Source organism: Anser anser (genome assembly GCF_964211835.1).
Source record: "Anser anser genome assembly, chromosome: 4".
NCBI lineage: Eukaryota > Metazoa > Chordata > Aves > Anseriformes > Anatidae > Anser > Anser anser.
In genome coordinates, this window is record NC_139724.1 from 15,158,732 (window position 1) to 15,185,512 (window position 26,781).

General features: G+C 43.3%; 1 protein-coding gene across 20 annotated transcripts in view; it reads left to right on the forward strand.

Annotated features, from left to right (window-relative positions):
* LOC310898156 (uncharacterized protein) overlaps positions 1-26,781 on the forward strand; it is a 176,488-nt gene that overhangs the window by 147,194 nt on the left and 2,513 nt on the right. For 18 of the 20 annotated variants that reach the window (XR_014583002.1, XR_014583003.1, XR_014583004.1 and 15 more), the window contains 2 exons: positions 649-784; positions 1,288-26,781. Coding sequence is in view for 2 of the 20 variants with exons in the window: in XM_083832678.1 (XP_083688804.1) it covers positions 649-733 (85 nt within the window). In the remaining 18 variants the exon portion in view is untranslated. The remainder of the gene's footprint in view (positions 1-648; positions 785-1,287) is intronic. The other 2 variants (XM_083832678.1, XM_083832679.1) reach the window with 1 other exon arrangement.

Consider the following 26,781-nt stretch of genomic DNA (forward strand, 5'->3'; position numbering starts at 1 on the left):
TGTTGTACAGCCTGTGTTTGGGTGGCTGTAGGGATGCTGCCATCATCCAGGACCATTTGTAGGAAGTGGTCACAAGGTTCAGACTCTTGGATTCTTTCCCAGTGAATTTTTGAAAGAACGAATATTCCTCTAGGCTGATAGAGTGACTGTGGGATGGCATAAGTGGTCTGTCATCCCCCACGTGGCTTAGATGCAGCATTGTTTGTAAAGTTGTCAGATTCTCAGCTTGGGACTATAGTTTGCCATTGCTGCAGCTCCTTCTGCCTCTACTGCTTTTCTTAGCAGCATTCTTAACCTGTCTCCTCTGGCCTGCATTGCAGCCCACAAACAGCCATGTCAGCAAGGAGGCACGTTTATTCAAACAACACAGGTGTCTGAAAGAAGTCTGAGGCTCTGTATGTAAATACGTGAATGTTAGAATGCATTATACAAATTTAAATTGATGTTTCATGACTAGACAGAGAGAAAAACTCCATTTCACATGGGGAATAAATACATTCTTTTCCTAAAAAGAAACAGTACAATTCATTCAATTTGCATTTGGATATTGCCTTTGTTCAAATAAGTGGTGTATGTTTGGGTGTTTACAAACAGCAAGAATCATGCAAGGTGGTTTCAGTGTTTTCTAAAGCTGGTTCTTTTTTGCAGATGTAAATCCATCTCCCATATCTGTGAACATCTGAATTCTAAAAAACAGATGTATTCATTAACTGTCCAGAATATGAAAAAATAAAACAACCCTCTGATGGTGGTGAACCTGTTCTGCAATAGGGACTGCTGTAAGGTAGGTTTAAAGAGAAATTTTTAAAATGAATTGTCAAGCCGCAGTTCAGGGATTTTGTCGCTGGTTTCACTTTCAGTGCACACTGAACTGCAGTGAGCACAGCATAAATGCCAAGTCAGTTGAGTGTCATAAACTCCTCAGGTTAAAGTGAACTTGAGCAAAGTGCTTACCAGCTATCTGGGGTTAGGCAGATGAAACATTTCAAAACAATCCAGAAAAACAGAATGGGCTTAGAACGAGGTGGTGAAAGAACTGAAGAAGCAGTACTGCAGTCAAAGCTTCATAAGAATTCTAGTCTGGTTTGAAAACAAAAATAAGTGAGCCAAGTTGGCAGTGAAGTCTTGGACAAAGCTAACTGCACCCTGCAGTGTGAGCTCTGTGTGAGATGCAAGTTCACTACAGGCCTAACCAGACTCTGCTGGAGAAAATGGATTTTTTTTTTCATCATTTCATTAAGTTTTGCGGTTATTCCTGCATAAGTTAGCCCTTACCTTTTCTTGCAGGACAAAGCCATTGACCCAGAGCACATCACTAAACAGATTAATTACTGCTGGACACAGAACACTTGTCACTGCTACTCCATCCAGTTATCTATGAGGGATCTCCACGAAGCCTGTCACACGTAAAAGCAGTTCTACTTGTTGGCTCATGTTTGGTTCTGTACTCAGGTAACTGCATTTTCAGAAGAGCCTTCCCCACAAGGGTATTCTGCTTCACTGCCGGAGGTGCTAGGTGTAAGTTTCTCCATACTGCCCCAGCAATTTTATTTAACTCGCAATTTATTTGAAGTTGTCCTTTCGAAGAGCTGGGATAAATGCTACCTAGAATTTTAATTTTAGGTCAGATGTTTAGTTTTTCTGTCCTCTTCTCATTACACAAGTGTGTAAGGAAACCATTTGGGCAGAGTCAAGTATAAATATGCTTTCTAATCCTAACATGCTTTCTTTATAGCAGAGCTCATGGAGGAGTGAAAGCAATCATGCATTATGTCAATATGCTCTGGTGGTTTATTTCAGAAAAAAAAATGAACAGGATTTACTTAAGAAAGAGTAGTCTCAGAAAAAAGTACCTGAATCAAAGCATTCACAAATGCATGTATGAACTACAGTGGCTTGATAATAGACTAAATCGACTTAAATGAGGAACAAAAGCTCTATTTATGCAATTCCCAATGGTCTAGTCTAATAAATGACACAGAGAGACTACCTATTCTAATTTCTTTAGTGTCTGGCTTTTGTTATTAAAGAGCATGTGTTTTCAGAGCAAGTGTTACCTTAAGTCTGCCTCAGTGAAGAGATAAGTGCCACACGTTGGCTAAATACATAGGAGCAGATTCCTTAAGAGACCTCGCAGCCTAGGAAAAAAAAAAAAAGACTCATTTAGTTTACCTGAAGAGGCATCCATAGAAGCAGAAGAGGCATGTTTAGTCTTGTCTGAGACATTTGCTTTCCCTACTCTAAATCCTCCCCAAATGCAAGAAGAAATATATGATTTAATACTGATAACTTGTGCTCACAGGAGCTTTGGCATTAGTGAAAATGAAGTGCTCTGTTGAAGGCACTAGTTTCTTGAGACTGAAGGGGAAGGAAGGATTCAATGTCATTTCTCTTCCTGAAGCACAGTATGGAGCTCACCTGAAGAACTGTGAGTACTAGTTACCCCCCACGGAGCAAAGGTATGCCATTTCCAAAATTAGTGCTTCCCTTCACACAGAATTAGTCTTCTGGGAATTATTTTCCTCCCTTCCTCACTGGCACGCACAGCAAATATTTTAACCTTGAAACATCTTTTTGTCTTTCCTATGCCTCGGTGAAAATTAGCCTTGGAGTTCTAGCCCTCATTTGTGAGGCTGAGGAGACAGTGGTGATAGCGTCTTGCTTTCATAGAGTAATTCCACCAAGGCTGACTAATGCACAGCCTCAGCTGCACAGGAACATCCAGAGTGGTCAGTCTCCCTGAGAAGTCTCCCCAAAAGTGAATCCTTTAGCTATTTTCAGTGCTGGCAAAGAGACTCCTTGCCTGCTGGGTATTGGAGGCCACCACCAGGGTTGGCCTCAGTGAGGAAGCTGTGTCCTTCTAGAGATGCTGCTCCTGACTAACATAGGCGTCAACATAACACAGGTCAAAACCCATCCTTGCTGCCTGGTCCAGGCAGAACCTTTTTGCTGTCGGGAAGAACTCAGCCATCAAACTGTAGCAGGACTGTGGTCTCTGGAAGCTACATCCCCCCAAAGGAGCCATGACAACAGCTGCTGCTTTACCTTCTTTTCCTTGGGGCCAGGCAGGGACAGAAATTCAGCTTCTTAGCCGTGCAGTGGCAGTGGAGAGGAGGCTGCTCTTTTGCAGCTGCTGCGTGCTCCTGGACGGAAACCGGGGCTGGATGCAAGTCCAAGCTCTCCAGAGAGCTTTCTGATAATGCTTCCATGGTGCCGCAAGTCCTACAAAGAAAATAAAATACACACATTCATTTCACAAACCCTGTTGCAATCTATCCATTGGCATAGATATTCCCCCAGTCAGCAACAGAGGCCAGGCAGCAGGTTGGGTTGGATTTGGGGAAAAAAACTCAGTTGCTGTTGATGTACCTGTTGGAAATGGAGGTCTCTTGGAAACCTGGGCAGTTATCTGGGCGCTTGAATGGAAGGTGTGGGTCACTCACAAGAAATGGGGTGATGTGCCAGTGCCTGGAGAGTAATGAGAGCTGGGTAATGGCATCCAGACAATTACAATCTTATGTTGGCCTTGTCTGAAATGGAAAAACCAACAGTCTAAAAGGCTATAACACTGATTCTGTAGAACATTAAACTATTACTTTATGCTGATGATATCCTACTGTTAATTAAGGACTCGCATGCTTTCCCTCTTGCCTATAATGAATATTGCTCTCTGAGTACAAAGTTATCATTGCACAAAATTAATGACTCTGAGACTGCAGTGATGCAGCTTTCTGGAGTTTGCCCTTCAGCCCTGCTCACCTCATGGAATCTTAAGTGGGCACCCAAAAATACAGTACAATTAGTTAGAGGCTGATATTAACAAAGCCTCAGACAATGTAATTAAAGATAATTTAAATCCAATTATCAAGCAGGTAGGAAAAGATTTGGAGGGATAGCCAGCGCTAAATAAAAGCCAATGTACATGATTCAGTAGGCCAGATTCTGCCCTCATTTGCAGTCCCATCAGGTTGTTAAAATAGAAATGAGGACATCATGTAAGTCAGCACCCTCAGAATCACTGTCATAAATGTTCTTGTGACAATATTTTGCACGAGCAGCAAAAGTCGTGCATGCTTTGAGTTTACTTTGAGCATGAGTGGACATAAAGACCTATACATACAATGAATAATCCTAATTGTTACTAATAATTTCATTCCCAGTCCACCCCATAAGAAAATGACAATCAGATAGGAATACTTCAACTCTACTGAAACTCAATTTTATTAAACATACTTGGATCCAGACACAGTATTCAGCACTAGAGAATTTAACAAAGCCTGATCTGTACTACTAAGTTCACATTTACCCACAGCCCAGAGGCTTCTGATGCTATAAAGAAAGCTCCTTATAAGTCAGCATAAAACTTCCTGAATAGCTACAACAAATACAGTAAAAATACATTTCAGGTGACAGAAATCTCAGGACGAGAGGATGAATTAAAGATGTCACAGGAGACATTTGAAAAGTACTTATAGCTCTGGATGAGAAATGTTAATATTCCCCCTAAATGTCATATAATTGGCCCAATTTCATGCACCAGAATCATGCAGATTTTCATGTTTTTTGTTTTGTTTTGTTTTTTTGATTCCTAAAAGGGATAATTTTGAGTGAAAATGGCTGCATTTCAGGGAAGCTTTTTTTCCTGCCTCATACTGTAAACTAATATAGCTGTTAAACAGAGGTTGCATTTCAGCAGTGGCTTGAATGGAAATATCTTCTAAAAAGCACATGAAATCCTTTGTGTTGAAAATATAAATCAATTATTTTTGGAGTGGCTTGAAAAATTAAATCATGACAGTCTTATTCAAACAGTTTTCTAAACGGCATGATTTTTGGGGCTAGTCAAAATGTTCTGCAGAATTAATTTTATCTCTGGAAAAAAGGCAGAGAAGATCCAGTCCAATCCACGTCCTTGGATTTTTTTCAGTCTACTGTTGGATCAGCCAGCTGGGACCAGGTAGCAGATATGGTTTTGCCAGGGAAGGGGTCAGTGCTGTAGAGCATGATACCCACCTACCAAAAGAGAAAGCAATGACACACATTTACCGTAGGATGGAGCAGTGGAAATAAATGAAAGGTGTCGATGAAAGAAGTCTGGGCAGCAGCAGAAAAGGAGGGCCGGTTGCTGGTACAAGAGTGTGATTCATGCTGAACAGAAATGACTAAGAAAAGGGTATCATCCTGCTATAAAACAGCTTCTGTAACAGCTTTACAGCAAACACATAGATGATAGCACTGTAAATACATAACAAAGTTTGTAGAACTCAGCATATGGGAGTTCCTGTTCAAAACTGCAGCACAAGAGGTGTGCTTTTCTCCTTTTGAGATACCACATTCACTGAGTTATAGTCCTAGCAAATTCCTGCCTGGGAAACTGGCAACTTTCTGCACATACTTTCAGGCTGCACGGATGTGCTCCCAGAAGTCATGAACTGCCATAGAGAAAAAATGAAAAGATAACAGGAGTCGGGTGATCCTCTGCGTTTCCGAATTAAACTATTTTTTTACCCCTCCAGCAGCAAGCAAATTCACATTTCTATTCTCCATCCTCTCCCTTCTTGGCTGTTAACAGACTATGAGGCACCCCAAATTATTACCATAGAATCATAGAATGATTCGGGTTGGAAGAGATCTGTAAGATCATCTAGTCCAACCTTTACCGTAGTACTGAAGTCCACCAATAAACCATGCTACTAAATTCTATATCTATGCATTTCTTGAAGACCTCCAGGGATGGTGACTCAACCACTTCCCTGGGCAGCCTATTCCAATGCTGCACAACCCCTTCAGTAAAGAAATTTCTGCCTAATATCTAACGTAAACCTCCCCTGCTGCAACTCGAGGCCATTTCTCCTTGTCTTATCATGTGGTGCTTGGGAGAAGAGCCCAATCCCCACCTTGCTACAGAATCCTTTGAGATTGTTGTAGAGAGCAATAAGGTCTCCCCTGAGCATTCTCTTCTCCAGACTAAACAACCCCAGCTCCCTCAGCTGCTCCTCACAGGACTTGTGTTCCAGGCCCTTCACCAGCTTCATTGCCCTTCTCTGGACATGCTCAAGCACCTCGATGTCTTTCTTGTAGTGGGGGGCCCAAACCTGAACACTGTGCTCGAGGTGCCGCCTCACCAAGCCGAGTACAGGGGGACAATCACCTCCCTGGCCCTGCTGGCCACGCTATCTCTGATACAAGCCAGGATGCTGTTGGCCTTCTTGGCTACCTGAGCGCACTGCTGGTTCATATTCAGCCAACCATCAACCAATACTCCCAGGTCCTTCCCTGCCAGGCAGCTTTCCAACCACTCATCTCCCAGCCTGTAGCGCTGCTTGGGGTTGTTGTGCCCCAGGTGCAGGACCCGGCACTTGGCCTTGTTGAACTTCATACAGTTGGCCTCAGCCCATCGGTTCAGCCTATTCAGATCCTCCTGCAGAGCCTTCCTGCCCTCGAGCAGATCAACACATGCGCCCAACTTGGTGTCGCCTGCAAACTTACTGAGGGTGCACTCAATCCCCTCATCCAGATCATCGATAAAGATATTGAAGGGAACTGGCCCCAGTACTTAGCCCTGGGGGACTCCACTAGTGACTGGCGTCCATCTGGATTTAACTCCATTCACCACGACTCTTTGGGCCCGGCTATCCAACCAGTTTCTAACCCAACAAAGTGTATGTCAGTCCAAGCCAAGAGCAGCCAGTTTCTTTAAGAGAATGCTGTGGGAAACGGTGTCAAAAGCCTTACTGAAGTCTAGGCAGACCACATCCACAGCCTTTCCTATTACAATGTTCTTCCTCACATTTCATAGCTGGACTAGAAATTGTCAGCAAAGACAGCTTACAGGGAGAGTTAAATTCAAAAGAAAATAGAAATTGACAGAGACACTTGCAATAATCAAAGATCTTAAGATGTTAACATTATTGTTGAAGGATTATGGAACAGTTTGCAGTACAAGAACTTTGTACTCCCTCTGTCTGATCAATGTTCAGTTGCTGCCTGCGAGACAAAGGGAATGCAGATATTTAAGACTTGCAAGCTTTGAGAAAACTATGAGAGGCTACGGAAATATAAGTCAATGATCCACGGAAGGAAGGAAGTGGTGACACCGTTTTTGCTGAAGGAAGTCAGGACACTCGGACAGATCGAGCTATGTCCCAGCAGCAGAAGTCCTCTCCCTGGCACATGCCCAGCTAGCATCAAGCGGCTACTGAACAACATCGCTCATTTCTGACCTCAGGCCTGGTTATGGGAAAGGCAGTATATCCAGCTCTGAGCCTCGGGGGAAGCTGGTCTGTGTGCCCAGACCTGGAAGTGAGAAGGACTCTCATGCCTCACAATTTGAAGGCATCGGTGAGCATGTGGGTAGGAGCGGTCATTGGTGCATTCTCCTTGGGTAGGCAAAGGGTTACTGACAAAGCTTTTCACTGACAGCTCAGAAAATTGAGCAGGCGTGGTAATAAACAAAAGGTCTTCTCATAGATCACTGATTAAAGTAATTGATAGAGAGAAGAAGCAGGAATGAATAGAGGCAGGCTAGTGCTAGTCTTCTTCCAGAGCTGTTTTGGGTCCAACCTGTTCAGCTTGTGGTAGGAGGTTGTGCATAACAAGGTAACACAGTTTGCCTACGTTCCTAAATTGTTCAAGGTTTTAAAGCTAAAAGTTGATTGTAAATAGTTGGATCTGCCAGAAACTGACAGATAAAATGGAAGATGAAGTTTAAATTCAACAAATGAGAAGTCAATCACATAGAATTAAATAACAGTAGCTGCACACTCTAAATAGGTTAAACTTTCTTAAGAGAGAGACATAACAAGATCGGTGGCAGAAAGCTGTGCAGTATGGTGCCACACATCATTTCGGGTGAAAAAGGAGACTAAGAAGTCAAGCCTAACAGAAAAAATAGTATGTTGAAGGGGACAGGAACAGATGGACACCCGTTTTTGATACAGTTTGAGAATGCAGGCAAAGCACAAGTACAGCAGAGATGCAGTGTTAATCCGGACATGAAAACAAACACCTACACAGGTGCTGTGTTGGATACAAACCGAAGACAGAGCTGGGAGAGAGAACTGTTTGGAAGAGAAGGAAAACAGGAGCACATAGTCTGCACTTCTCTCCTAAAGAAATTATTCAGTGAAACATTATCTACAGATAGAACTGGACTTCAACCCAGGACTAGTTTCCCAACTCAGATAATCAGGGTGGCAGTCGTAAAGCCAGAGAATCAGGTATTTGACAGACCTTCACTGAAGTCAATATCCTTTAACACTGATGTCCCTAAATTGTCTAGTGTTACAGACATCATTTTACCTGTGTTTGGTTTTAGGTGTTGCAGTCAGTCTGCCTAGGTTTGTTGTCTTTCAAAAATTCCACTACTACCCCCCCAAAAAAAACCAAACACACAAAAACAATCTACCCTGCAAATTGTCTCTAAATAGAAATTTGAGAAATTTGAGCTTTGTTGCTCTAGTTTATGATGCTGGCAGGAATTAAAAGTTAGTGGAGAAGAGAGTAAAATGTATTTTTTTTTTTACACATTTCATTTCAGAGTGTTTCCATCACCAAATTTCTGTGCTAGAGCTGCCTTTGGCAGCCACAACAGCATGCAGCTGTGGCTTTTCAGAAACAGAAGAGGCCAATGGACCTGTTGGCCTTATTTTTAGAGCTACCTTCAGCTTTCCTGCAGGCTTTGAAAGTTAACTCTTGCTATCTAATTTTTGTCCCATCATCTGGTTTGTTGACTTTAATTGCAAGTTCTCCGGGGCAGGGCTCATTTGTACAGTGACTGTTGGGCCACAGTCTTAGTCTGGGTCTCTAGATACTACCATACTACAAATGATATGTAATAATAATTTTGTATGTGATCAGCTGCATTGTAATGGCTTTTTTTCTTCTGGGCTTTAAGCTTTTTTTATTTGATTGCATCCTTGCCCTAATTTCAAAGCTGGAAAATAATAGATTTTCTGGAGAACAATCCCAAATGTCTTATCTACAGCTGATCTGCAATTCAATATAATGATTCTTTCTTTTTGATGATTTTTTTTCCTTTAAATTTGAATAATATCATTTGTGTGATGTTACTCAATCTTTCTGTTTTAATTTGAAATCCTATTTTTAATCAATTAGGAAAAAATGACCTAATTAAGGAGTAATTTAGGCCAGCAACTTGAACGTTGTTTTATAAAGTAGCTGCATTTAATTGGAAATGTGCTCCACTACTGCATTGTGTTAGGAAGTAATTTGGAAGAATCAGCCAATGGGATCCCCTGGCTGCACTTCAGAAAGAAGAAGCAAAGCTGATGTCCAAAGCAGTCTGATGGACTTGTGCTTTATTAGTAGCTTTGCTATGAGCCTCAAGGTCCAGGGAATTGTCCTGGAGTGATGGGATACTACCACCACTACAGGTGGGTGGTAGGATCTGAAAGAGGAACGGGCACACCTGACACGTTTCTGCTCTCCAGCCTGCATCTCATTCTTAGCGTTGCTTTTAGCATCATGCACCTCCAGGAGCAGAGGGGAAGAAACAATTGCTACTCTGCCCTGGGCATCAACAGCCTCTGGAGGGACCGCTGGCTTCCAGCTGATCACCGAGGGTTGCTGTACTGCAGAGCAGGTATTGCTGGACAAACTTAGCAGCGCATCATTTATTCATGCAGGCTCAGACTTTTTCCTCAGAAAACAGCTCTCAGGGAAACGCTTTACAAAGGCCTTGCAGTGTACTGACAGAGCCCTTGATGCATGTTAGTGCTTCATGACAAGGAGCAGCAGCATTGTATTCTGGTTAAAAAAAAAAAAAAAAAAAAGATACCCAGAGAACGCTTGCAGGCTCAGATCACTTCAGTTTTAGCCTAATACTTTTTGTCATTGAATTTCATGTCAGCCCACTATTTATTTTCTGAATCTTATGGGTGATTCCTGAGCCCCAGAGGAAGCCAAAGAAGTTGCCACCCCTTGGTATTTAAGTGTCTGTCGTACAAGGAAGCCCCGGCAGCCTGGGAGCTGTTGTTCAAGGCACTGGCAGGAACATGTGTACCTTTGTGATAGTGCAGAGGGGACGCTTCTGCGGACAGGACAGAAATTTGGTGTCCTGGTGGTTTAGTCCACAGCTACTGATGCCTAGTTCAAGCAGTGACCAGTCTCACATGGCAGAGCAAAGAAATGAGCAACAGCCATATACAATTCACTGAAGTCGAGCTGCAAAGCAAGGCTGGTGCTCTGCATATCACCTCTAAAATCAAGTGTGCCTGGATGAAAGAGCTCACAGCTTTTGTAGTCAAATATTGAGTTCCCTGGGAGATCCACGTGAGTGGAGCAAGCCTCCTGCTCCATCCTCTAAGTCAATAGTAGCAATGCATTATCAGATTGCCTGTTTTCCCAGACACATTAAATCTAGTTTGACAAAGGTGAAAATGTTAGCTGTCTGCAGCCTTACAGAGTTGGCAAAATTCAGAACCCTACAAAAGTATCAGCTTTGATTAAAAATTGTGTCACACTTCAGGAGAGAGGATATGTGCTCACCTAACCTGGTGGGCTCCTTCAGTGACAGCTTCATTTCATCCTTCGGGCAGCACGAGATCTGGAAATGGCAGCACAGAATCCCCATCTTGCTGAGCCAAATTCATGTACAAAGCACACCACTGTCAACAGGAGCTTTAGATGTTCAAAGGAATTCAGCACAAGTTGAATCTTGCCCTAATCCATTTTACCTGAGCAGGCTAAATTGTCCTTCTGGAGGTGTCCTTCTGGAGGTGTCCAGACACAAACCCCTCCATATTCCATTCAAACACATCAAAACAGAGCATTGCTGCTGTTTCAGCAAGCCTGGCAGCCTTCTGACTTTGTGATCAACTAAAACTCCTGGAATTAGATGCACAGATTAAAAATCCAGTTGGATCATAAATCCCACTGCCACAAGACACAGCCTTGGGACCAGGATTTCTTCTACCAACTTTAGAGGCCAAGGTTTCAGAAGACGGGCATGGAGAGGGAGCGCTGCCTCCCCAGGGTGCTGGATAAGCCGCTCCGAAGGCACCTAGTCCCATTTTGTGGTGCAGGAAGAATGTAGTTCATGCTCACTTAAAGGAGGATGAATCCAGGCTGAAAACCCTACGAGGGTGTTAAATTCATGGTCTTATTACCAGATTCATGCCATTCTCCTCCACCCCGCAGCCACCATATACAATGTAAACATGATCACTAATGAAGCAGAGTGTGGCTGCATGACACTGGGATTCAGCAATGACCAGCCAGTGGGTTATTGACCACAATTAGTCCTTTAAACTGCCAGCTTTGTTGTGCTTATTCTAACTTGTGCTAAAGCAAAGCTTTTCTAACAGGAGAAACCCAATAAAACTTACATGATACCAGCTGCGTTTATAATGACTGTCACATTATTATGATACAATGGATGTCCTGCAGAGTCTTCTGAAACAGGAACGGGAAGAGGATTGTGTCTTTGCTTCATAAGAATCTCCAAGAGAACTCAGTACCAGTAAAGAAATACATGATATGAAACATCTGGATGCTGAAGTCACAGAATATCTGTTTAGAAAATAGAGATCTTTTTTAATTAAGAAAAATTAACCACTTCACAGAAGTAACAAATCAGAAAAAAACAACAGTCCATTTACAGAACAGGAAAAGCAAGTCAATTGTCTGTTCTGCTCCTGAAATCAAGGCGTTTCGGTGTGCAGGGGAGGGTTGTTTTCCTTAGAAGAAGAAGAAGCAATCAGTGCTAACTAATCAGCACCAGGCTAGACATTTAAGAGGGTCCATAACTGCAACCTGTAAGCACTTACAAATTGCTGTCTTGACTGAGCATAATGATATTTTACAAAAATAAAAACTATGTGCTTAGTACATAGTGTAGAAGTCTGGTTTTTTGTTGTTGTTGTTTGCTTTACATCTGGAAGGGAAGGCTGATTTTTATAGAACAGCTTTGACTTCTTAAAGTTAATTTGAAACCACTCATTTTCAACCAGTGGCGTCTAAATTGGTGTCAACGCTGATTTTTCATTTGTTCAGATGAGAAACGTTTACACTGCATCATTTTATTGCACCTTCCAGAACAAGAGCTGCTCATAAACCACACATAATGCAAACCCTTGACAATTAAAAATCCACTGTACAAATGTAAAGCAATCAGAAAGCACAGAAAGAAGTGGAAAGAAAGGCTGCGTTTACGTTGGAGGCAAGCTCTTTGGATGAGCAGCCTTCCCGCTCGCTTCGGAGACGCTGCTTCTGCCCCCGTGAAGAACAGCAGCGGTGAGGGACGTCTGATCAGAAAGCCTGAGCTGTGTAATGGGGTCAGCATCACAGGTGTCGGGGCCAAGTCATGGAAATGTGCTCTGAATGGCTAGTGCCAGAATGCACTGATTTAAGAGGTAAAACAAAACCAACAGGAAATAAACCCAAATGAAAGAGGATTAGATGGCTGGCGAGATTATCCTATAAATAGGCCCTCGCTTGCTTCCTTTTAATACAGCCAGGGGCCAATGAGACCCATGTTTCCAGCGTTAATGGGCCTAGCTGAAGGCATTAAGACATTTTATAAAGAATGAGAGGCGAAGGGATTAGGAGCGATGGGAATTTACAGAGCGTTTGTGAATTAGCATCAAAGGATGTCTGACTCCATGGAAAGTTTGAAAAGCGGAGGTAAATGGAGATACCATTATGGAAGAAAAATAGCACAAAAATTTCTCTAGTTAAAAACAATGCTGTTATTTAAATATAGCTCATTATACACGTATGTTAATTTCTCTCCTGAACTTTAAGATATAGAACAGACTGAGAATTTCTATTCACTCTTGCTTATCGTAGAAGCACAGGGGATATTAACTTTGTTAAGAGGATTACCAAATGCTCAGGGTCCTGGTCTAGAGTGGGACTTTGTGGCATGACTGCAGCCCACACGGCCCATACAAATACTAAGCACTGCAGCTGTGTGTGCTGAAGAAAGCCAGATGATTTAAAAAAAAAAACAGCAAACCACCTTGTTTCAGGAAAAATGGCTATGGAAGGCGGGCCTGTTAGAAGCGCGTACAACAGCTACACCAGACAGGGGTCATGTGGCTGAAAAGCCCTGGGCCCACCAGGTCCAAGTGTGCAAAGTCCTGAGGGACATGCGAATGCTGAAAACAGTTTCTGAACCTGCGCGCCCGTGTGTATGCACTGCAAAAATTGGCTCACTCTGCTTCCTGCGCTCATGGGCCCTGACTTGAGAACACCTGAAACCAAGCCTGGTGCACAGGGTAGAAGCAGCAGTCCTGGGAAACAAAGAAAAGTGTTCAAATAATGAAAAATGCTTCTCTATCTGCCACTGTCGTCCTGTTTCTGAGGTTATTCGTGGTGCTTCAGCTGCTGCACACTCACAGCCAGTAGATGAGAGGCTTTAGCACGTCGCATACAGAATCATCTTTGAGACTGTAGTAGCAGCAGTATTTGTCTCATCCAGTGTCCCCCCCTCAAACCAAATGCTCATCATACAGAGGAAAAAAGGAAAAAAAAGGTTGGGACTGACTCCAAAAGACCTTCTAATTTTCTCCTGGGTTTTAGTCTGAGAGGACTCTATTACCATGAGTGTGGGGGAAGTGGGACCTTTTATTGAAAGAGCCCAAAGGCCTCTGCAGAATGAGGCAGATATTGAGCTTTGATGAAGTGCAGTGCTGGGGTCGATTCCAGTAATCTTTTTCCTGCCCCCTCAAAAAGCCTATTGGATTTGCCCACCGGTGCAAGCTGTTGACCACTGCCGTTTTCCGTCAGTATTTGCTTACCAGACAAAAGCTGCCAGCCTCCCATTTGTGATGCACACACACTGCTCCGGCCAAGGTCACTTGTCTGACTGTAAAAACAGCACTTGGGGAAAAAAGAAAGAAAACAACTCATCATTGAAGCTACTCATGGCAGCCTTTCCCCACACAAATGCAAAAGCTTGCTCTGTGCCTGCATGTCGCTGGCAGCAAGTTTGTGGCACCCATCCCTCCACACAGAGGGAAGCAGAGGGACAAGCCAAGCAATGAAGCCACCAACTGCAATTACTGCAAATGCTCTCCCTGGGATTTATTAGCCTCCATTGAAGATGACTGCACGTGAAAATGCACCTGAAATATGGCTGATTCACAACGTTTCTCCTAATAGAAACCTGCTTATTCAGCAAAACTGGAAACACTGAGGCATTGCAGCCCAAACCAGTAGTATTTCAGTCCTGCAGTCCCACTACGATGCCCCACGAGAGTAAAAGCCAGAGCATTTTGTGCTGCCAGTGTTCCCTGGGGGATGGATCCACTGGAGGGCCACCACTTTGCATCCACATGTAAGGAAGTGGGGAGCGCGTATTTTTGATAGACGCACGCGACCATGAGTTCAGACAGGGAGAAAAAGCTGCGGTCGGAGAATGGGAAGAGAGCTTGCAGGATGCAACCACTACGGGCAAATGAAAAAACAACACTGGCAGCGTGGTCACGGAGAGTTAAATAACCATCCAGAAACAGCAGCTGCTCACAGCCGTGGCTTCCTGGGTATTATAATAACATTATTAATAATTTCAGGACTTCATAATATTTTGATGGACAGATAGCACGAGCTAGGATCTAATAACATTTGTTGCTGCTATTCAAGTTTTGCATTATTAAATCAGATCAAACCCAGCAGAGTATCACCTTTAGCAGGATCTGATATTCCTAGGGACAGACAAAACTTTTTAAAAGGAGTTAATGTTTATTCACCCTTTGAAAATAAATAAACTCTACCTGGAGGTCACTAGAGAGGACGGTGTACTTTTGCTTTGTAAAATCAATGTAATTACCGAAAATTCTACAACAGCAGAAAAAGAAAAAGCAAACCGAGTCTCCACTATGAGAATAATGGGCTAGCCCCTGAGCTAGCATAAAGCAACTCAGGTCCAAGGAGTTTAGAAGTGAAGCTTTGCTCAGGAGAGGACTTGATTTTGTCTATTCATATTGATTTGCATCATCTGAAGATCTGCCCGTATATCCCTATAAGATTAGGAATGCATAGTGCTGTGAAGTGAACTGTATAATTCAATATTTTATCTTTTCTTCAGGCAGGCAGGCAGGAAGTGGGCTCCAAGGTAAGAACTAATCAGTAGAGTTGAGAGAATAATTTACAGTGGAATAATTTACTCAATGAATTTAGCTTCTTATCTGCTGAGAGACTTCGCAGCTCTGGAAGGCAGAAGACATAATTGCGGGGTCTCTATTGCTCGCAGTATTTCAGGGCAATGACAGAACTTCAGGCAGGGCTGGCCACTGCTGATTAGTGCCAGGGCCTTTGCTCACCGGCAGGAACTGTAATTTCCTGACCAAAAGGAGCTGAAGAAACCCAAAATGCCTGCACTGGGAGGGGGCAGTAGGCCTGGGCTCAGCTGCCTTGTTTCTTGGCACCTGTCCCCTGTAGACTTGGAGCAGCCTTGCTTTAGCCTCAGTTTCTTGTTGCAAAAAGCCACGTTGGCAGTAATGTTTCCGCCCCATCCTTCACTCCATAAACCTCCAACTAGCAGGGACAAACCTTCATTATCTCCTGCTCCTTCTCTGCAAGCAGATGGGGTGACAGGAAGGCAGACAATGCTGCACGTACCACTAGAAGGAGGTAAAACCAGAAAGAATATGCAGCAACATCCATTCTTGCCATTTTCAGATAATTTTTTTCATCAGGCTCTGGTACCTGGTATAAACTGTATGGATACTCTCTTGCTCCTATTTCTAACTACCAACACCCCCTGCTCCAGCCTGGAATTGCTGCGAAGGAAAAACCTTCCTCTTGGAAACAGGTGAGACCTGTGTGCCTTCCTACGTAACCACAGAGGGGAGGCAAGCGTCACCGCTGTGTCTTCGTGCTGCCTCCGGTTTCAGAAATCTGCTCTCAGCCACTGCTAAATGCAGGAGACTGCCTGTCGCAGGCTGCGAGAAGCCTGTTTTGTGTTTGACAACGCCACCATGCTTCCAGAATACTTCGTTATGTCTTTGCTTTGCTCATGTCTCCTCTGCACTGTTGGTAGCAGCTCATTTTTATTTCAGAGATGCTTCATGGCTTGCAGAGCCCAACTTTCACTTAGCTTTGGAGTCTGCTCCACCTGCTCCAGAGCACACAACAGCAGCTGTCTGTGCCCATAAGCACGGCCACTTCTTTCCAAATACCGGCTAACAGAAGACACGAGATAACCCTGCATGTCCGGCACGTACCAGCTGGGCTCACCACATACCCTATCCACTCTATGTCCTATACACACCTCATATACAGGGCACTCCATACACTGGGGCATCCTTCAGCGATCTGACATGGACACACTTTCACAATGACACACTGACCTAAATAAAACAAAAGCACGTTAAATTAGTTTCGTGCACATACAAGATCAATTTGCACGACAGCAATTTTAAATCGTTGTAGCTTTATAGCACTGCTTGCTTGTTTAATGCTTTTTTTTTTAAATGTAATGATGTCAATAGTAAATTTCAGCTTTTATTAGCACACAAAGGAAAACTATGAAGATGTTAGCAAGCAAGTAGCAGCTAAGTGGATGATCAAAGTGTCTTCACAGTAAAAACTGTACGCTGAAGTGCGTGTATGAGAAATGAAATATGTTTTTTTGGTCTTTCTATGAATCATACGGATAGCAAAATGAGAAGAAAAATACACGTGCCTTATCACACTGCAGGAATTATCAGTCCCCTCTGAGACCACCTCTGCCTGTCACGTACACATTTTTACAGGAATTAAAACACTATTATAGCCACAGAGCACTGATACTGTTTGGTAGCTTCTTACAGCCGTCCCATCCTTTATCTGCTTGTTTCACATGCTGGAAATGACCGCTGTTACCAGTACACGCCAAGTGCATCGTCTTCAGCTATATTGGGAAGAAACAGCTCTCCTGAGTGGGGCGGCCAGCACAGAAGCCCCTTCCTGGCTGAAATGAGCCACCGGGAAAGGCAGACGTGTGCCCCAGAGAGCGTGACCCCCAGGAAAATGGGCTTTGGCATCTGGCGGGGTCAGGCACGCCGGTACCTGGCACCAGCACTGCTGCCGGGAAGGTTATTTCAGCATGTCTCCTGTCTAGACAAGCCATCGCTGTGCCTGTGCGAGGCTGCCCCAGCCATCTCCTGCCCACCAGCCCCGAGGGGCTTCCAGCAGACGTGCCGGGAGCCGCTGCGCACGCTGCTTTCAGCAAGGAGGTGGCTTCAGCAAGTCCTTGCTGCAGGAAACCAAGAAGATTTAAATCACGCGTGCAATGACCCACGGGAGCGTGGGGTAAAAGCAGGCTGGTTTCACGGGCAGAAGGAAAGGCCGAGGGCATGCAGGAGGCAGGATAAAAGCAGAGAAAGGCCAACTGGGTGGCAAGCCGGTCCTACAAACAGGGCTCCTACACCCAAGCACTCGCTGTCTGCTCCCTCTTTTGCAGGGGAACGCTGATTTAAATTAAAACACAGCAAATTTAGATCCAAATGCAGCTCCCTTCCTTTCCCCTGCATTTGGCATGAAGAATGGAGAAGCTGCTGAGCACGAAGCAGATCTTCTTGTGTTTTGATCTGCTTTTGCATCTGTGTATTTGATGCTGTTTATTCTGACTTTCTGAATACCAGGTTTCCTCCTCAAGGACTGAGGCCGACAGACCTATTTAATCTTTCATATTGGCCACAGCGATAACTTCTTATTAAATATTTCATGTTGTTGTACTGATAAAGAACATAAGACAAAACTTGGCATGAATACGATCCAGAAGAGCATCTGCTTAAAAATAAAACACTTGGGAGAATCTGGAAGGAAACAAGTAGCCATGTGGCTGGAAAAAAAAATAATTCAAGGTAAGGAGGTCAAGCCTATACAGAAGTATTTGTAAACAAAGAAAACCCGAACATTCCTAGAAAACATCAGCTCTGGGTGTTTCACCCCCTCAATATACACACTTAGTGGTCTGTTGCTATTCTGTTTTCTAAATCCACTTGCTCCGGAGGGCTGAAATGTAGGCAAACACAAGCAGCCTGACCAGAGTGGGCACAGATGTGTGAGATGAGAGCTGTCATCCTTGCAGCACGTGTGCCGTGGTTGCAAAATGGAAGTTGGGAGCTACGTGCTGTGGTTAGGGTGTCATGCCCTTGTTTAACACTGCAATAATCCACGATGGGTGCAGGCAATGGAAACAACCTCTGTGGTGCCAACGTTTACAGGAACCCTAGGTGCAAACAGCTTCCCCATCGCAAGGGGGACCCATTTGGGCATCAGGAGCCTATAAATTCAGTCGAATTCAGCAGTCCCTTTCTCAGACATTACACTATTAAAGGCTAATGCCATCCCGCCAGCACTTATGCTTTCTCTTGTCCCAAGGCCTGAGCCAGCTCAGGCTGCTTTGACCTGGCCCCGCCACACCACATTGACCCTCGTGGCCTCCAGTTGCCACAAGGAGCAAACCCAGGCACAGACCAGAGCGCTGCTGGCTCACAGCCGTCCACTTACCCCCGTAACACCGCAGGTTGCTGTAGATGCCCTGGTGTACAGCAAGCACAGATGCTAAGTTAAAGAAAAAAAAATCAGAAAGCTTAAAGACCTCATAGTCACTGGCAAAGACCAAAAGCAAAGAAAAAGCAACCACTAAGCAATTAATTGAAAAATTATTGGCAGGCCAGGCCAGAGTGTTGCTGCTGCCTTTAATGATAAATGATAATAGGGCCAGTCAACACTATACAGAAGGATAATACAAACACACCCTCTAGAGTGAAAGCACAAAATGAGACATACTATTATCATAAATAGATTAATTAAATAGAAAGAGAACATTAAAGAACAGGGGGCTATTAGCGTGCAGGCAATAGCCTATTACAACAGTGAAGTTGATGAATGCAGGTAGCCAGGAACACGGTGCACAAATACAGGAGCAGACAGAAGAAAAATGTTTCAGAAACTACAATGCAATTATCTCCTCCCGTGGCTTTGCAACTGCTGTGTGGGAGCTGCTGGTTTCAGGGGCTGGGTGGCTCCACAGCTTAGCCAGGAGCCTTCCCGTTGCATGAATCTGAAGGTCAAGGGCAGAACTTGGCCAAAACATGGCGAGAATTTTCCACCTGCCCGTAAAACAGAGCTACCTGATAGGAAGCTTCTTGGTTTGTGCTGAGAAATGACTTACGATACCCAGCAGAAGTTAATAAAGTTTCAGAGAGAAACATTTTGAAAAATGATCAAATGTCACAGCTGATTCTTAATAAGAGCTTTCCAGGTGAAAATAATGCTGCTGTTCCTGATAGCAGTTTGTTTTCTGACTGTATGTTACCCATCAGGAAAAATGTTCACCATTCAGAAATATTGAACAAAGCTCCATCCTAGATGCATGTCACAAATAACATGTGTAAATACAGTTACTAAAAGAAATCTCAGCTGACATGACAGAAATACCTCTAAATATACAAATTTAAGAGGGTTACGTGGTCTTCAGCTATCAATCCTCAACAATCTTCCACAAACTCATGGGGTGCACTACAACTGTGTTGTGGTTTAACCCGGCTGGCAGCTAAGCACCACACAGCCCTTCGCTCACCCTCCCCCCTCCCTCTCTGGGATGGGGGAGAGAAACGGGAAAGTTAAGCCTGTGGGTTGAGATAAAGACAGTTTATTAACACAGGAATTATTATTAATAATAATGGTATCAATAATAATAGTATCAATAATAATAATAATAATAATGTGTAAGAAAACAAGTGATGCACAATGCAATTGCTCACCACCCGCTGACCGATGCCCAGCCTATCCCCGAGCAGCCGGCCCCCCACCCCGGCCAGCCACCCCTATATATTGTTTAGCATGACGTCAGATGGTATGGAATACCCCTTGGGCCAGTTTGGGTCAGCTGTCCTGGGTCTGTCCCCTCCCAGCTCCTGCTGCACCCCCAGCCTGCTCGCTGGCAGGACAGAACGGGAAGCTGGAAGGTCCTTGGCTTAGTGTAAGCACTGCTCTGCAACAATTAAAACATCAGCACGTTATCAACACTCCTCTCATCCTAATCCAAAACATAGCACCCTACCAGATACCAGGAGGAAAACTATACTAACTGAAACCAGGACACTGTGATAGATTATATGATAGATTGCATGATTCTGTGATAGATTCTGTGGTAGATTCTATGATAGATTATATGATTCTGTGATTCTATGATAGATTCTATGATTCGATGATTGATTCTATGATAGATTCTATGATCGATTCTAAGATTCTATGATCGATTCTAAGATTCTATGACAGATTCTATGATTCTATGACAGATTCTATGACAGCTTCTATGACAGATTCTATTATTCTATGACAGATACTGTGATTCTATAAATGATTCTATGACACGTTCTCTGACAGATTCTAACATTCTTTGAGAGATTCTATGAGAGATTCTATGACAGATTCTGTGACAAATTCTATGACAGATTCTGTGATAGATTCGATGATTCTGTGATAGATTCTATGATTCTATGATAGATTCTATGACAGAATCTATGATTCCACGGCAGATTCCATGACAGATTCTATGACTGTATGACAGATTCTATGACTCCATGCTAGTTTCTATGACAGATTCTATGAATCTATGACAGATTCTATGACTGATTCTTTGACTGATTCTATGATTCTATGATAGATTCTATGACCGATTCTATGACAGATTCTATAATAGATTCTATGATTCCATGATAGATTTTATGATTCCGTGACAGATTCTGTGATAGATTCTATGATTTTAAGACCGATTCTATGACAGATTCTAAGATTCTATGAGAAATTCTATGACAGAGTCTATGACAGAGTCTATGATTCTACAACAGATTCTAAGATTCCATGACCGATTCTATGACAAATTCTATAATAGATTCTATGATAGATTCTGTGATACTAGGAGAGATTCTGTGATAGATTCATTGATAGATTCTATCATTCTGTGACAGATTCTGATAGATTCTATGATTCTACGACAGATTCTATGATAGATTCTATGATTCTGTGACAGATTTTATGACAGAATCTATGATTCCATGACAGATTCCATGACAGATTCTATGACTGTTTCTATGATTCTATGATAGATGCTATGATTGGTTCTATGATTTTATTACAGATTCTGTGATAGATTCTATGAATCTATGACAGATTCTGTGATAGATTCTATGATTCTATGATTGATTCTATGATTCTATGGTTGATTCTATGATTCTACGATTGATTCTTTGATAGATTCTATGATTGATTCTATGACTGATTCTATGAATGATTCTATGATTCTATGATAGATTCTATGATTCTGTGATTCTGTGATAGATTCTGTGATTCTGTGGTAGATTCTGTGATTGATTCTGTGATTCTGTGTGTTGTGGTTTAATCCAGCCGGCAGCTAAGCACCACACAGCCGTTCGCTCACCCTCCCCCCTCCCTCTCTGGGATGGGGGAGAGAAACAGGAAAGTTAAGCCTGTGGGTTGACATAAAGACAGTTTCTTAACACAGGAATTATTAATAATAATAATAATAGTATCAATAATAATAATGTGTACGGAACAAGTGATGCACAATGCAATTGCTCACCACCCACTGACTGATGCCCTGCCAATCCCCGAGCAGCCGGCCCCCCCACCCCGGCCAGCCACCCCTATATATTGTTTAGCATGACGTCAGATGGTATGGAATACCCCTTGGGCCAGTTCGGGTCAGCTGTCCTGGGTCTGTCCCCTCCCAGCTCCTGCTGCACCCCCAGCCTGCTCGCTGGCAGGACAGAACGGGAAGCTGAAAAGTCCTTGGCTTGGTGTAAGCACTGCTCTGCAACAATTAAAACATCAGCATGTTATCAACACTCCTCTCATCCTAATCCAATACATAGCACCCTACCAGCTACTAGGAGGAAAATTAACTCTATCATAACTGAAACCAGAACAAACTGGGAACGACCTATGTATTTCTCCTGCAGAGAAAACAGAAAAACATGTACTTTTTATGTTTCATTTTCGCGTGGAACAAGGTTTCATTCATTCACACCCGACTTGACTTGGGAAAACCCTGGACACACAGAGGTTGCCCACAAAAGTCTGGATCCTCCTCGCCTCCTCAGAGGAACCAGGCATAGTGCCCTGGTCCTCCAGAGACATTCACAGCCTGGATGGAACAGAATTTAAGCCCAAAGCCTCTGTTTCCAGTGTGCCCAGAGGGCAGGGAAGGGGACCTGCAAGGAGGATGCGAGATTTTTCCCTGATTTAGGAGGAGTTGTGCCAGTGGGGGGAACCCCGGTGCAGTCCTGCAGAAGCTGGGGGCTTTATTCTGGGAACAAAGTCAGTGCAGCAGGCATGATCCATGCTAACAGCAGAACAATGTAGTTGTAATGCTGCGAGTAATATTAATATTTGCACTGGAGTGCAGCACCATTTCTGACAGGCTCTTGGGGATTCCACTTGTATTAATGGAGATCAGGCAGTTTCTCTCCCTAATCTCTCATTGCCCAGTGTTTCTCGCTAGCTGTGAACAAGGGCTCAGCATTCTCTCTTGCCAGAACTGGGCTCTGCAATGCAGAGCCAGAGGGAAAAAAAAGAAAAAGCATTCAATTTCCCCCAAAACATAACAAAAGAAGACTTCCAACCCCCATACATCTGGGTTATTTCCTAAAGCAGATTCAGAGCAAAATGAAGAGAAAACATGCTTCTATAGCTTGTATGACACATGGATGCTTTAAAAACAGTGTGCTGCTATAGCCTATCATTATTAGCATCACAACAGATATACGGCAGAAATCAGGACCCTCCCTGATGACAGAGAGCCTGCGTGGCCTTTATGGATATGTCTATATTTACACAGACATAAACACACACATACATGTGCTTTTTAAAATAGATGTAACTTGTAACATAGACAGCACAGCATAAACTCCTAGAGAGTTTACCACACGCCACAGAAATACATCACCCAGGCAGTTTTAATCTTATCTTTAATTCTCTTTTTACCCTCTGCAGAATTTATGAAAAGATAGCAGAAATGCACAGTATCTCATCAGATATTTATTTATTCATTTAAAATATTAATATGGGAGAATCCCATCACAATATTGCCAAGCGAGAAGCACCAGACAGGAGCAGAAATTTATTGCAAACAGGTCTACGTGGCTGTGCAACACCTTGCTGACATCTTTCTGGGTTTTATTTCCCCACTTTTCTGAAGCCAGCTGAGGGGAAATCTTCGAGCACTTTCCAGTCTGGCAAGGCAAATTGATTTGTGCTGATATTTGAAGGGATTTTTTGCAACAGCTTCTGCCTGGCATAGGTTCAGAATGAGACCGAGACCTCTGGTTTCAGCCTCTTCAATTTCTGAGTGCTCGCTTGTAGAGGTCTCCAAGCAGGAAAGCTTTGCTGACCACGCTGAATATTTGCCCTCTCTGCCTCTGACCCTTCTCTGCCTCTTACCTTGAGAAGTAGATGGACCTTTTTAGACAGGGAAAAGTGAGATGTTTCATCCCTACTCCCAAATCTCTCTAGACGATGCTACTCACCAGTCCATGCTCCTTGTGCTGGTAATGCATTTAAATCTGATTTCCCCCCAAATCCACTGCACACAAAATCAGCAGCCTCACTGAAAAACACGGCTCACAAACTTTAGGTGACCCTCTGTTGCCTTGCAGCTCACCATGGAAAGCCCTCTCTGCCCAGACCGGCTGGAGCACCCACCTCCCTTTTTTGTACGAATTCACCTGTAAGAGCCTGCTGGTTTCTGCTCAATCCCTTTCCCCATTTGTGTGCCACAATGCTCGGTGCAGAACTGCCAATTAGCAACTTGCTGTTTGCAAAAATCAAAGCACTCGTGGCAGCAGCAGGATGGGAACCACTCGTGGGGCTGGTCCCTGTTGAGCCAACACACTCAGGACACAACCCTGATGCCAAGTGACAGCTCTCAGGTCTGGGCTCTAGAAAACCCAGACTCATTTTGGGCCACAACAAAGCATGCCTTGCTCTACCGTGGCAATGAAGACGGCTGCTTATTTGCACAAAACACACCCTGCTTCCCCCAGGCTTAGTCCTCCAGAGGATTTGGGGAGATCCTGGTGTCTTGGCCGGGGATCCCTCGTACACCTTTGCCTCTGCATCTTGCACAAGGCAGCAGGGACACCGGTGACAGGGGCAGCAGAGCACCCCTGCGATGCCAACCCTTGCAGCAGAGCAAAAGCCAGCAGGAGCGGGTGGAAATCTGTACATACTCTGTTTGAGCAGGAAATCCTTTTGCCTAATTCAGTAAGCATGAGAGCGTCTTTCGCTCTGAAGGGGGATAGAAAATGTAGCTTTAAGCAATTAACACGATAGCAAATGTCCCTAGCATTGCCCCATATGGCGTATAATTTAAATCATCTATCTTGTTCTCTATAAACGCTGCTAAAATTGATACATGACAATTTTAAAGCCAACTGAAGTTTAATTAATGTAAATTGCCTCAACATCTGAGATTTAAAAAATAGAAAAAAAAAATAGGATCGAATCAAACATGTCCCACTCACGCTGAGCCATTCAAGGTAAAATTGGGGAAAAAATAAACGATGACATATGTTGAAAGTGCAGCTTTTCCCTTTACTTAAGTAACGATGTTTGGGAGATCGATCTCATTGCTCCTTGCAGGACACAAGGGGTGTCTCTGAAAGGTGTTCACACCTCGTGCAACCACGGCTTGCACTGGTAAATCGGCATTAGCCAGGGAAAACTGGGAGTACACACAAATGCAACTCAGACACCATCACGTATCTCTCATTCTGGTCCTATGTGACAGGTATCGGAAAAATCCCAGGGAAAACAAAAACCCTGGGCAGCATTTTCCATAGGTGCAAGCCCTGTATGAAACCCACAGTGAAATGGTATATATGCCAGGGTGGCCTGAGAGGCTCTGGGCATGTGTGCACAGAGAAAGAAGAAAAATAATCCTGACAACCCTCTGTTTCTTAATGTCTGACCTACAAAGGGCCACAAACTGAAATACCCAAAGGCAGCCAGCGGGCCAGGGCGGTGGAACCTGTCCCTGCAATTTTTTATTATTGTTATTTTATTTATAATTATTATAAGGATATTGGGAGCATTTACAGCCCACTTTCCCTACTGTGATAATATTGCACATAAGTGAACGAATGAAAGAGCACAGCCAGGGCAATTCACACAACCGAAATCTGCATCTTGTAACTAAAATGGGAGGCAGGAATTGTGCGGGATACCTGACTTGCTCCCTGATATTGCAGCAGACTATTTGCTTGCAGCATGGCCTTCCTGGGCTCTGTGCTTCTCCTTTTTCTTAAATATTTGTTCTATACCCTGTGTTGTGAAAGAAAACCTCCTTCAAGGCGTCGCCAGCCAGAGGGGTCTTACGAAAATGAGGATATAAGTGAGCCAAGGTATTTCAAACTCCAAGCACCAGAACAAGCAGAAAATAAGCAAAACTGAAAAAAATGTACATCTGCCATTACGAGCGCACATCTACAATTACAAGAGAATGCTAGAAACCCTGTATTTGCTTGTCTAGTTATGACATTTTAATTTAAGCTTTTCCTCTGTTTCAGAACGCACATTTGCCACGCATTCTCTAAAACTATACATATTTATTTATCAAGCTTGTGAGAACAGATACAGTTCCCTGAAATAAAGATTGCCCTGAATGACTGAAATGTCCCTTAATTGCTATATCAGTCCTCCCACGTGTACTCTAAACCATGAGCTGCTTTAATTTCCAAGGTACAACAACAAGGCCAGTAGCTCTTCTTCGCAAGAACAATAAATACAGTCCTAACCAGCTTCCCCTAATTGTTTGTATTTACAGGAGGAAAAATAAGAGTGCCATCAGCCCAACAAACAAAATACTGACTCTGCAACCTCCATTCAGTTTTCATTCTTCCAAACAACACTTTTCTAGGTATTAATGAATGCGTTGCTGCTGCAATATATCTTATGTGGGGTAGGATGTATTTAACTCAATATGTAATTATTCTTATTAATGCAACTGAGCTTAGTGTAGCACTTTCCCTTATCTGGATGGTAAAATACAGTTCTCTGGTGAAATGTACAGCCCTTTAAATCCGTCTTGCATCAGGATTGCTATTGATTTGAAGAGGGTTTTGTCTGAGTGCATTGTATTATTGCTAATGATTAATCAGCATATGTTGCAACCCCCCTCGAATGGCTGCAAGTTCTTAAAATTGAAATACAAACGAAAATAGTTGCCAGATTTTGGTTGGTTTGTTTTTTTGTTTTGTTTCGGTTTTGTTTGAAACTAAAACACAGCTACGAGCTGCAGAGAAACATCTCCTTTAAAAGCTAAAATGTTTACATTTGCCTGAGCAGAAAAAACAGTGCCTCATTTTTTGCCAATATTGGCTGAATTTTTCATGTCCAGTGCTGCAATCCTAGAAAATTCAGCTCAAATACATCTGCTGTATGAGTGAAGCAGATTTTCTATAAAGCTATTTAATACCCCCGAATGATTTCAAGGTAGATTATTGGTTTTGCTACAAGCAGAGACACAATGAACGCACACGTACAAAGGTACAAATTAGTTTGCTCTTGTCTTTCATTAATGACCAGCTTTGCTTTAGCAAAATATAGGTCATTTTGTTCCTCCTTGCTTCTCTTACTGTCAAGTCCACAGTTTCCCCAAGCCATCTCTTCTGTGGCCATTTGCATTTTACTCCAGTCCCCAGATCTTCAGCTGCGAGAATATTAACACTGCCTATCATGGGCGAGGGAGAACAGTATATTCCCTACTTCCAGATTAATTTAAAAGCATCCCTTTTTGACAAG